Here is a 12,822-nt window from a genome sequence, read left to right on the forward strand (position 1 = left end):
TAAGAAATGGCGAACGCCACCCTTCAATGGTGGTTGGGAAAGGATGCAGGTTTACATGAAAAATGCATCATTATCTGCGTAAGGAAGATCTGTGTCTTAGATGAATCCCCCGAATATCTCTCAGGACTTGCCAATGGTATGGGTGGGGGTACCGTATCTTGTATTCTGGGATTAAGCGTAGCAGCATCAAAGGGATTACCAGTCAGCCTATCCACTCTGTCTCTTAAAGCAGTAGTGTCTGCTCTAGAGGCTATCAACTCCTGTTGAACTAACACAAGAGCTTGTAAAACATCCTCTAGGGTAGCCATGTTTATCCAACAATCGTATCGGGTGGAGCATTTAACGTGGGCACGTAATTCTGTCAGGGCCCGCTCCACAGGATCCGATTGATGGATAAAGGGGTCCACCTCCTGATGTTACCAACACCCCGAATGAGTACACAGGGGGTTCGAACCATCAGGCGAGGGATATATAATGAAAAGAGACCGGGGAAGGGTAGGGGTCAGCAGGGACAAGGGATCTGAAATGACAGAGCATAAGAATTATTACACCAATCAACTTACTACTACTCTCAATAATTCTCGCTAGAACTAAGAATACCTTATGAGGCTGTACACATTCCTCCAACATGCATAAGATAGAATCAGTCCAGCTTCCTGCAATGAAACACACTGGTTATCACATTAATCAGTTAGCAGTCTTTGAAATCAGAAAACCCCTTAAGGATACACACCATATAATGTGGAGATGGACCTTGTAATGACCCCTAATTAAACGACAAGTTTCTCTATTTTCAACCTTGAGTAATTCACTTGTCAGTAGTTCAAAACCTTAAATGAGTTTTAGAGGAAATACTCTTTTGACACTCGATTAGGCAAAGTTCCTTTCACTGTAATGAAGAGGAATACATATCCACTCAAAACGGAGAATAAAACGTTGGTGTACACTTTAACTCATCATCTTGCAAGACCATGAAATGGTAACGTGTGGTTGCAACCACCACCACGCTCCACTACATCAATATGGCAATATACAATTCCATTAACCGGCAATAGGTAGTTGTGACCACCACACTACTCCTGTCATAACAGTAATTGGGAAGAACACCCGGGGATGATTCATAAACCCCGCAATACTCCTCTTCTCCAAGATCTCTAAGGAGAAATAATTCTATGGTAACGAAGCCTTCACGGCAACTAGCAGCAGCCGCCGCGTAGTTCCGCGGAACAGAAAACCAGCTCAGCTGTTCCCGGTAATGGCACGCATCAGCCGATGCGTAACCTCCAAACCAAGGACTAAACAAACAAAACAAGAAAGCGCGCGAGCAAGAATACTCCCAGCGGCCTCCGACTTCATAGTACCTCAATATAAACGGGCGAGCTCAGATTCAGGAAGTTTCCAACCGCAAGCAGCAGCACCACGCTACAGCAGTCCGGTCTTCTCCCAACACAAAGCAAAACTAAAAACGGACTCAAAATTACGTGCAACTTCCTTCCTGTCACCACCACCCATATAATTCCCACAACAAAGGTTCATGGGAGTTGTAGTTCCTAACAGTTAGGTAGGCGCGGTGATGCAGAAACCTGACAAAGTCTCCCTGGGGAGGTCATCGTGAGGTCACAATGCACTGAGCAGCTGAAGGAGGCGCTCTACCACAAGATCATAGAGTACTTCAACAAAGGCAAGGTAAGTCTCCCTGGGGAGGTCATTGTGAGGAGCAGCTGAAGGAGGGGCTCTACCATGAGATCATAGAGTACTTCAACAAAGGCAAGGTATGTCTCCCTGGGGAGGTCATCGTGAGGTCACAATGCACTGAGCATAGATCATAGAGTACTTACCATAATTAAATTACTTCCCACCCTATTCCCCTATAAACCCACAACCCGCTACAGAACATTGGAGAAGTGTGGCTCAGGGGTTAGAGGCAGCAGACCCGGAAGCTGAGATCGGCCCTGGACCAGGGTTCAATTCCCCGCCTCGACGGGGGTTGGGCTCAATAATTCCACGGACTTGATAATTCTCGCTCCGGTGCCTACTCGACTCACGGGTTCACACTCTGCGACTCTGGGCAATAACTTGCTTAATCTCCACAACGGCCCCTCGCGGCGGGATGCCTGGCTTTCACCTTGTGGATACCCTGCCGGGTTATCTCACAGGGGAATACCAGGACGGGTTCCCTAAGCAAGCGCATAGATGCCTGCGATGTGGGCGATTTGCGCTATATAAATAGATGTACATTTACATTTACATATATATATCAATTAATAAATTAATTAAAATTATTTTCCTATTATTTTCACATAATTACCAATTAATTATAATTTATTAATAAATCCTACTAATTACTAATCAATTTACCATAATTAAATTACTTCCCACCCTATTCCCCTATAAACCCACAACCCGCTCCGGTACAAAAACATAAAATTTACTTATAAATTTATTTATTATTATATAAAATTTATACACATATAATAGTAATTATTTTAAATACTTAAATTAAACATATAAAACATACATAATAAAAAACTATACAATAATACAAATATCGATATTAGTGTCATCGAAATTAGTAACATCGATATATATGCTATCGATATTACTTACTTCGATATTACTTACATCGATATTAAGTATTTCGATATTACTTACCTTGGGTCGATATTCTGTCCTACGATATTCTTGCCTTCGATATTATGCACCTTCGATATTTCAGACTCGATATTATGGTAGGTCGATATTTCCTACTCGATATTTTGACTGTGTACCCCTCGTGAGGTCACAATGCACTGAGCAGCTGAAGGAGGCGCTCTACCACGAGATCATAGAGTACTTCAACAAAGGTAAGGTATGTCTCCCTAATAAGGTCCTCCAGAAGTCACAATGCGCTGAGCAGCTGAAGGAGGCGCTCTACCACGAGATCATAGAGTACTTCAACCAAGGCAAGGTAAGTCTTCCTAAGAAGGTCCTCCAGAAGTCACAATGCACTGAGCAGCTGAAGGAGGCGCTCTACCATGAGATCATAGAGTACTTCAACAAAGGCAAGGTATGTCTCCCTGGGGAGGTCATTGTGAGGTCACAATGCGCTGAGCAGCTGAAGGAGGTGCTCTACCAGCACAGCTGCAGGGGAAGTCTTTGCTGTATGGGGTGGCACAGCTGTGGGGGCAGGCTTTGGTGTACGGGGTGGCGCAGCTGCTGGGTAAGTCTTTGCTGTACAGGGTGGCACCGATGTGGGGCAGTCTTTGCTGTACGGGGTGGCACAGGGGTGGCACAGCTGCTGGGCAGTCTTTGCTGTATGGGGTGGCACAGGGGTGGGACCGCTGCGGGGGCAGGCTTTGCTGTATGGGGTGGCACAAGGGTGGCACAGCTGCGGGGCAGTCTTTACTGTATATCGGGGCACAGCTACAGGGATCAGTTTTTGCTGTGTGGGGTGGCACATGGGTAGCACCGCTGCGGGGGCAGGCTTTGCTGTACGGGGTGGGACAGCTGCGGGGACAGGCTTTGCTGTACGGGCTGGCAAGCTGCAAGGAAAGTCTTTGCTGTACAAGGTGGCACAGCTGCGGGACAGTCTTTGCTGTATGGGGTGGCACAGCTGCAGGGCAGTATTTATTGTATGTGGTGGCCCAGCTACAGGGGTCAGTCTTTGCTGTATGGGGTGGCACAGCTGCAGGGCAGTATTTATTGTATGTGGTGGCCCAGCTACAGGGGTCAGTCTTTGCTGTATGGGGTGGCACAGCTGCAGGGGTAGTATTTGCTCTACAGGGTGGCACCGCTGTGGGGGCAGTCTTTGCTGTACGGGGTGGCACAGGGGTGGCACTGCTGCGGGGGCAGTCTTTGCTGTACAGGGGTGGCACCGCTGTGGGGGCAGTCTTTGCTGCATGGGGTGGCACCGCTGCAGGGGCAGTCTTTGCTTTATTGGGTGGCACAGCTGCGGGGCAGACTTTGCTGTACGGGGTGGCACCGCTGTGGGGGCAGTCTTTGCTGCATGGGGTGGCACCGCTGCAGGGGCAGTCTTTGCTTTATGGGGTGGCACAGCTGCGGGGCAGACTTTGCTGTACGGGGTGGCACCGCTGCGGGGTAAAGTCTGAACCCTCCTTACTGGCTCAGAGTTATATATGAAAGAAGGCGGCTCACAGGGAAGGACCTAGTTGAGGTAGAGCACAAATGACATTTTAATGAAGGGAAGAGCCCAGATGTTGAGCTGCTGGCACACAGGAGAGGGCCATTAATCTACCTGTCGTGTACCACTCTCTCCAGATGTGGGAGGAGGCGATTCACCTGTGCAAGGAGCTGGCACAACAGTACGAGAGCGAGATCTTCGACTACGAGCTGCTGAGTCAGACATTGGTAAGTGAGTCTCACACTGCATGTGTGTGGGTGTGGACGTATGTGTGGGTGCACGTGCGTTTGTGTGGATGTGTGTGTGTGCATGTGTGCTTGCGCCTGTGCGTCTGTGTGTGGTCCCAAATGTGCACAGTGTATGTATGTGTTCATTTGGTGTGTGTGTATGTGCATGTTAATGTAAATGCATATTTAGGCCAATGCATGTGCGTGTGTGTGAGCATACATGTGCAGAGTGTATGTATGTGTTCATTTGTGTTATATCTTTGCATGTATATGCATGTGTGTATGTGCATGTACATGTGCATATGTCAGTACATGTGTGTGAGCAAACGTGCAGGGTGTGTGTAGATGTATAATTGTGTTATGTCTATACATGTGTGTGTGTGTGTCTGAAGCTCATGTTTGCATGCATGTATGCTTATTCCTTTGCATGTGTGTGCAGGTGCGCATGTGGGGTATGTGTGCATTTGTGTTTACGTCTGTGATTTTATCTGTGTGTGCGAGTGTATGAGGGGGTGCATGTACGTGTGCATTTGTGTTTATGCCTGCGTATGTATGTGTTTGTATGTACCTGTGTATGACTCTGCATGTGAGTGCACATATGCAAGGACCCATATGTGTCTGTTTACATTTGGAAATGTGGTCCCGCATGCAGGATTGCATGTGTGCCTGTGTGTTTGTGCGTATGCTGTGTGTAAGGATGCATGTTTGTGCCTGTATGTATGCACAGTTTCACATGTGCTTGTACATGTTTGTGTGGCTGTGTGTTTGCATGTATATGTGAGTGAATGCTGGTGAAAGTGCGTGGCAATCAGTGTCCTAGTGCATAAATGTAACAATACACCTGAACCAATCTGTGTTGCTGCTGCACACTTGTATTTGTATACATCATGATACATTTGTGTTAGCGCGTGTCAATGTCCACAAGTATATCACTGTGGGTCACAAGAGGTATGTTCTAGCTTGAGCCAGTCAAGCTTGTCTGTATAATCTGAAGATTTATTTTGCATTCCTCTTATTTACATATTTCTGGTTTATATAGCGCTTCAAAGACCCAGTTGTTTGACAAAGTACTTTACAAGAGATCAGCTACAACACATAAGCACTTAGGGTTCATTAAAATATGTTCTACTGATGAGAAGTCACAGTCCAACATAAGATCCATACATGGTCACCTGCCATGCACAGTGTCAACAAGACGGCATCTCAGTCAGTCAACAAGAGGATCACCTTCAAGCTCCTCACCCACGCACACAAGGCACTCCACAACACCGGCCCAGCGTACCTCAACAGAGGGCTCTCCTTCTACACCCCAAACCCCCAGCTCAGCTACTCCGGCCTTGCCCGCGCCACAGTCCCCTGCATCCGAAGAACAACCGCCGGCGGCAGATCGTTCGCCCACCTCGCCGCCAAGACCTGGAACACCCTCCCCCTGAGCCTACGACAGACCTGCTGACCTGCTGACCTTCAGAAGACTCCTCAAGACCTGGCTCTTCAAGCAGTAGCAGCGTTCCCCCACCCCCAGCGCCTTGAGACCCTCACGGGTAAGTAGCGCGCTTTATAAATGTCCTGATTGATTGATTGATTGATTGAATCAATCGATCACTCAATCAAGCAGGATTTATAAAGACCGGCTAGTGACCCGTGAGGGTATCTAGGCGTGGAGGGTCTTGCTGCTTCAGGTGGAATCAGGTGAACAGCCAGGTCTTGAGTGCCTTTTGCAATTTTAGGAGGCAGCTGGAGGTTCGCAGGTGAATGGGAACGTTGTCCCATGATTGCGCCACTAGGTAGAAGAAGGACTGTCTTCCACTGTTGCTTCAGCGAATGCAGGGTGTGTGTGCGAGGGAGAGGGAGGCAGAGCGCAGGTGTCTGTGGGGGTTGGTGAAAGTTCAGGGGGTGGCAGATGACTCATTTGCAACTATTTAAAAGATGGTTTGCAGGGTGGCTTCGATACTTATCAGAGGTGTCAAAATAGTGAAGCCGCTGGTCGGTGAATGGCATTACTTCCAGTATGGCTCGCGTCACTGATATCAAAGGTGCATGTTGGCGTTCTAGCTGTAGGACAAAGCCAAGCACAAGCTATGGCAGCCCCCAGCTAATGCGTAGGGTCAACCTCAGAGCTCCATACAGGAAGCCTCCTACCTCCCAGCTCTTTGCTCTCTCAGCCCACTAGGCGGTCTCTGCAAGCACTGTGCAGGGGTCGGCCTGAACCTCAGGTATGTCTGCCATGGGCTAGTTCCCATAATCTGGGTCAGCTCCTTCAACAAGAACCATGCAAGAGCTCTGTAGATGTCATGCTGTGCCTCCTTAGGACTAGGCCTTGGCGATGAACTCTGCTTCGTCTGCGGAGTTTGCAGAGTTTTCTGCACTCTGTACACTCCAAGTACGCGGAATTACCCAACATTTTGCTCAACGGAGCGGAATTTTTGTCTTCGTTCACACTTGCCAATGTTAAGTTGACGAGCATAAGCGAGGAAAATCCAACCCTAGACCACCTCCCGGAGAGATTTCTCAACGTGGGCGGTCACGGAAAGTTGTGACCGCTTGCGTTAAGAAACCTTTGGTTCGAGTTGAGGAAGCGGCTGCTCGAGTGGAGCATCTGCTCGAGCGACAGAAAGAAGCAGCGCCCTCTAGCACTGTGAATGATGCCATTCGCTCTGATTTTCCAGCACGAGACAAACACCTGGCGCTAAAAATCAGCACAAACGGTGCGACCTAACACACTCCACCTCATTCTCTACCCAGGCCAACTTAGGACGTCCCTGATTCTTCCATCTAAGTCTGTGGACAAGCATGGAGCAAGTCGGCCACCACACCCCCACATCCTGAAAGACAAGCTACCTTCCAGAGGTGCCAATGGCATGTCTCAGTTACGTCCAGTCCCTGAATCGCTGAATATTCAATCCAGACTCTGCCATCTTGACGTACCACTTGTGAAAAACGGGCACATCATCATGTTCTCAAAACTCATTGTAAATGTTTATTTTTTATTTCAGCAACAACAAGCCAAGTTTTATGAAAACATCATGAAAGTGCTGCGTCCTGTTCCTGACTACTTTGCTGTTGGTTACTACGGGCAGGGATTCCCAACCTTCCTGAGGGTAAGAGGCAGACTTAGTGGGTTGTTTGGTAGGTTGATTTTGGTTGGTTGGATGGATGGAAGGATGGATGTGGGTGGGTGGGTTGTGGGCTGGATGGATAGATGAATGGATGGATGGATGGACTTAGAGCTCATTCAGTAGCACATTCACTTCTTCACTCACTCATACAAACACACTGACTCACCTCATCGAGTCATACACTCAGTCACTCATACTGTCACATACTCAGTGACTCGCTGTCTCTCATGCAGTCACTCACTAAGTGCCTCACTCACTCCCACAATCACAGTTACTAACTCAACTCACTCATACAATCACACTCATACAATCACAAACTCACTGTCTCACTCACTCACTCACAGAGTTGCACTCACTGTTTTGCTCACTAATACAAATGTGCACCAAATGCATTGTTCACTCATACCATTGCCTCATTCACTGGTCCAATCACATATTCACTGCTTTATTCAAACACTTGCTGCCTCACTCATTAATACAATCGTACATTCACTGTCTCAATAACTTATACAATCACACACTCACTGCCTCACTCAATCATGCACTCGTGGTGTCACTACCTCATACACCCATACACCCACTGCCTCACTCATGCAGACACACACTGCCTGCTTACCCCTCATATAGTCACAAACTTACTATCTCTCACTCACTCATATAGTCACACACTCACTGCCTTTTACTCACTCTCACAATTACAAACTTGCTGCCTCACTCGCTCATGCAGTGACATGCTGAATGCCTCTAGCTCACTGCCATACTCACACTCTCACTGCCTCTCGCCCACTCTTACTATCACACACTCTCTGCCTCACTCATGCAATCACACACTCACTGCCTCTCGCTCACTCTTACTATCACACACTCTCTACCTCACTCATGCAATCACACACTCACTGCCTCTCGCTCACTCTTACTATCACACAATCTCTGCCTCACTCATGCAATCACACACTCACTGCCTCTCGCTCACTCTTACTATCACACACTCTCTGCCTCACTCATGCAATCACACACTCACTTCCCCTCGCTCACTCTTACTATCACACACTCACTGCCTCACTCATGCAATCACACACTCACTGCCTCTCGCTCACTCTTACTATCACACACTCACTGCTTCTCACTCACTCTTACTATCACACACTCTCTGCCTCACTCATGCAATCACACACTCACTACCGCTCGCTCACTCTTACTATCACACACTCACTGCCTCTCGCTCACTCTCACTGCCTCACTGACTCATACAGCCACATGCTCACTCTCTCACACTCCCTCCTGCATTGGCCACAGACATTGAGGGAACTTCACAGGACAATCAGTACAGAATCTGCCTCAGGTCTGCACAATGTCTCTCTCAGGTGACACACCAGGTGTGCATGTTGTCACTCTCACGTTGCATGTCTCAGGTGTGTGTGCTGTCACTCTCAGATGACACACATCAGGTGTGCATGTTGTCACTCTCAGGTAACATATCTCAGGTCTACATGTTGTCACTCTCAGGTGACACACCTCAGGTGTGCATGTTGTCACTCTCAGGTAACATATCTCAGGTCTACATGTTGTCACTCTCAGGTGACACACCTCAGGTGTTGTCATTCTCAGGTGACACTCGCCAGGTGTGCATGTTGTCACTTCCAGGTCACAGACCTCAGGTGTGTATGTTGTTTTCACTCTCAGGTGACACACCTTAGGTGTGTGGGTTATCACTCTATGGTGGCACGTCTCTGGTGTTGTCAATCTCAGGTGACACACCTCAGACGTGCCTGTTGTCACTCTTAAGCGATACACCTCAGATATGCATGTTGCCACTCTTAAGTGATACACCTCAGGTATGCATGTTGCCACTCTTGCAAAAATTGTTGGATGCGGAGTGGGTGCTTCGGATTGGGGTGTCTGGTTGATGGCACTGTGAGGAGCCTCAATATTTGTTCCTTCCTTTCCTGCTTCTAGAACAAGATCTTCATCTATCGAGGGAAAGGGTACGAGCGCCGTGAGGACTTCGAGATGAAGCTTCTGACCCCCTTCCCCAATGCGGAGAAGATGAAGACCACCTCTCCCCCAGGCGAAGAGATCAAGAGCTCCCCGGGGCAGTGTATCCTACCACTCCATGTGCAGGACACAGCGCATAGGGTCCTGGACAGTAGAGCTCATGACTGCCACTATTGGTCATTCCCACCACTGCCAATACAGGACAGAGCACATAGGGACTTGAGCACATAGGTTCTTGGGCAGTAGAGCCTATGTCTGCTACTATTGGTCATTCCCACCACTGCCCATGCAGGACAGAGAGTGTAGGGGATTGGAAAGTAGAACCCACTTCTCACACCATTGGCCATTCCCACCACTGCCTGTGCAGGACAGTGCGCATAGGGGCTTAGGAAATAGAACCCATGTCTGCCAGTATTGGTCAATCCTAGCAGTGCCTATGCAGGACAGAATGCGAAGGGTCTTGGGCAGTAGAACCCAAGTCTGCCTATTACAGAATAATGCTAGACATTACCCATGCTGGTCCGAGTGCATAGGGTCGTGTGCAGTGTAACCCATGTCTGCCACTATTGGTCAGCATTCCCACCACTGACCATGCAGGACCGAGTGAGTAGGATCTTGGGCAGTAGAACCCAAGTCTGCCCGTTGCAGAATAATGCTAAAGACTACCCATGCAGGACAGACAGTGTAGGTGTCTTAGGCAGTACAACCCATGTCTGCTACTATTGGTCATCATTCCCACCACTGCCCATGCAGGACAGAGCGCATAGGGGCTTAGGCAGTAGAAACCATGTCTGCCAGTATTGGTCAATATTACCGATGCCCATGCAGGACAGAATCCGTAGGGCCTTGGGCAGTAGAAATCATGTGTCCCAGTATTGGTCAATCTTACCAGTGCCCACGCTGGACAGAATACGTAGGGTCTTGGGCAGTAGAACACAAGTCTGCCCATTGTAGAATAATGCTAACAATACCCATGCTGGACAGAGAGCTTAGGGTCTTAGGCAGTATAACCCATGTCTGCCACTATTGGTCAGCATTCCCACCACTGCTCATGCAGGACAGTAAAGCCACAGTGAGTTCTTTGGGGAGTCAATCTCAAAACAGGAGCTATGGACAGTTCCGCAAGTTTCATGGCTTTGGAAGAAACTTGTCTTTTCATGCGAGGCAACAGCCACAGCAGCAGCAGGACAATCCCATATACAGGTCCCACAGGAGAAAGGGCAGAGGTCGTCTGCAGGGCGATGCACGATGGCAAATTTCCTCCTCACCCTACTCCCCCCCTCCTCTGTCCCTCCGGCTGGTCTGGCAGGGAAGCAGCTCTAACTCCACCATCCTAGAACATACTTGTCCCGTAGGAGGATGGCTGTCCAATTTTCTACAGCATTGGAGGTCTGTTACTACAGATCTCTGGGTTTTGAACATCATAGAGAATGGGTATTCCCTACCCTTCCAGGAGTTCCCCTCTCCTATTCCTCCCCGTCAGGGCTTTTGCTCGGAAGAGCATCTTCTGCTTCTCCAGCAGGAGGTCCTGTCAATTCTGCAAAAGGATGCAATTTAGGTGGTTCCGGAGCAGGAAAGGGGTCAGGGAGGCTGCTCTCAGTACGTCCTGGTACCCAAAAAGGGCAGTTGTGTACGGCCAGTCCTCGCCCTTAGGGTTTTTAATTTTTACCTCAAACAAGAGAAATTAAAAATGTTGACCCTGGCTCAGGTTCTTCTTGCACTGGAGAAGGAAGATTGGATGGTGTTGATCAATTTACAGGATGCTTATTTCACATTCCCGCCCTGAAGTTGCATCAGAAGCAGGGGCGGCCAGCACAGCTCGTGGGTAGGGGCGGCGGGTGCAGTTGCTGTGGGAGGGGGTGTGTGGGGTTTAAATAAATAAAACTTACCTTGCTTCCACCACTGCCAGGTCCTGTGTCTTCTCTCCTGCTCGCCTGTGTCCATCTCAAGGTTGGAACAGGAAGCAGACAGCCAGGCACCCACCCCTAAGCCAATCACAATGCTGCAATGCAGGGTTGTGATTGGTCTAAGCACCGTGACACTGTGCTCAGCCAGGGGCGGGAGGGGTGGGCATGTTCTCCAAGCAGAATGTAATGCAGCCTGCATGGAGAACAGGAGTGTGTGCATGACTGTTTTGGGTGGTCATTGCACACTGGAGTGTTTTCCGCTCCTCCTCTGCAGCTCAGCCGCCCCCTCAGGCACTGCGAGAGCAGGAGGAAGATCTAAAATGATAATGACTTTCTGTTATTATCATTTTATTTTTTACTTTCTTTGCTGCTCCTATCCGTCGGGCGACACTCCTCCGCCTTAACCCCTTCGCCGCAGAGGTAATTCCCCCACGGTGCGGGGGGCAGTGTGGGGCTGGGGCGCCGCGGTGCTCGTGACGAGTCCAGCTCGTCATGCTGCATGCTGCACAGTGGAGCTGTGCTCATGACGAGCTGGACTCGTCATGACAGGCTTGGGATTCGCAGCGCGTGAGAGTGCCGTGGCCGTTATGACGAACCCAGCTCGTCATGAGGACAGCTCCACTGTGCCTCATGACAAGTTGGGCTCGTCATAAGCATGGAAGGGGTTAACGGAGGAGCCGCCACTGATCAGAAGTACCCTGTTTTATAGGGGGTCTCAACATTAGCAGTTTGCGGTCCTTCTGTTCGGCCTTACTTCTGCACCTCGGATCTTCAACAAAGGTGATGGCGGTGGTGGCAGCTCATTTCAGAAGATCGGGGATTCCTGATTTTCCCTACCTGGACGACTGGCTGCTCAAAGCAAAGTCACCAGAGATGCTGCTGCATCATTTGCAGGTAGCAACACAGCTGTTCTTTGAATTGGGATGTTCAATAAGTGTACCCAAATCTTACTTGGTGCCCTCTCAGTGCAACCTGTTCATAGGGGCAGTGCTGTAATTCGTGCCTTCCCGCCTCTACAGAGGATTCAAGACATCCAGGCTATGACTCCAAATTTTAAGAATGGAGCGTCTGTTCCAGTCCTGAAGGTCTTGGGCCTGCTTGTTCTGTTTGCTTGCTGCTTACTGTTGGTCAACCATGCACACTGGCACATGAGGGCTCTCCAGTGGTGCCTTCACAGGTAGTGGTATGGGAAACAACCTTTACAACGCAACTTTTACAACGCACTACCATTACAACGAAACTTTTACAACGCAACATCCATTGTAACGCATGCCATTACAACGCAACCATTACAACGCATGACACTACAACGCATACCACTACAACGCATGTCATTACAACGCAGTCATTAAAACACATACCATTACAACGCATAGCATTACAACACATAGTACCCTTACACTATCCAACACTTACCCTACTATTGCACCCCCTGGAGTTAGAATAGTAATGTTTAC

The 12,822-nt window shown here is 48.9% G+C and overlaps 1 protein-coding gene across 1 annotated transcript in view; it reads left to right on the forward strand.

Annotated features, from left to right (window-relative positions):
* Positions 1–12,822, forward strand: part of LOC147725648 (dedicator of cytokinesis protein 2-like) — a 1,712,066-nt gene that overhangs the window by 1,591,322 nt on the left and 107,922 nt on the right. The window contains exons 43-45 of the mRNA XM_086964476.1: positions 4,258–4,347; positions 7,341–7,445; positions 9,420–9,561. Coding sequence (XP_086820602.1) covers positions 4,258–4,347; positions 7,341–7,445; positions 9,420–9,561 — 337 coding nt within the window. The remainder of the gene's footprint in view (positions 1–4,257; positions 4,348–7,340; positions 7,446–9,419; positions 9,562–12,822) is intronic.

The sequence above is a fragment of the Lissotriton vulgaris genome, chromosome 3_2 (assembly GCF_964263255.1).
Source record: "Lissotriton vulgaris chromosome 3_2, aLisVul1.2, whole genome shotgun sequence".
In the NCBI taxonomy this organism is placed as follows: Eukaryota; Metazoa; Chordata; class Amphibia; order Caudata; family Salamandridae; genus Lissotriton; species Lissotriton vulgaris.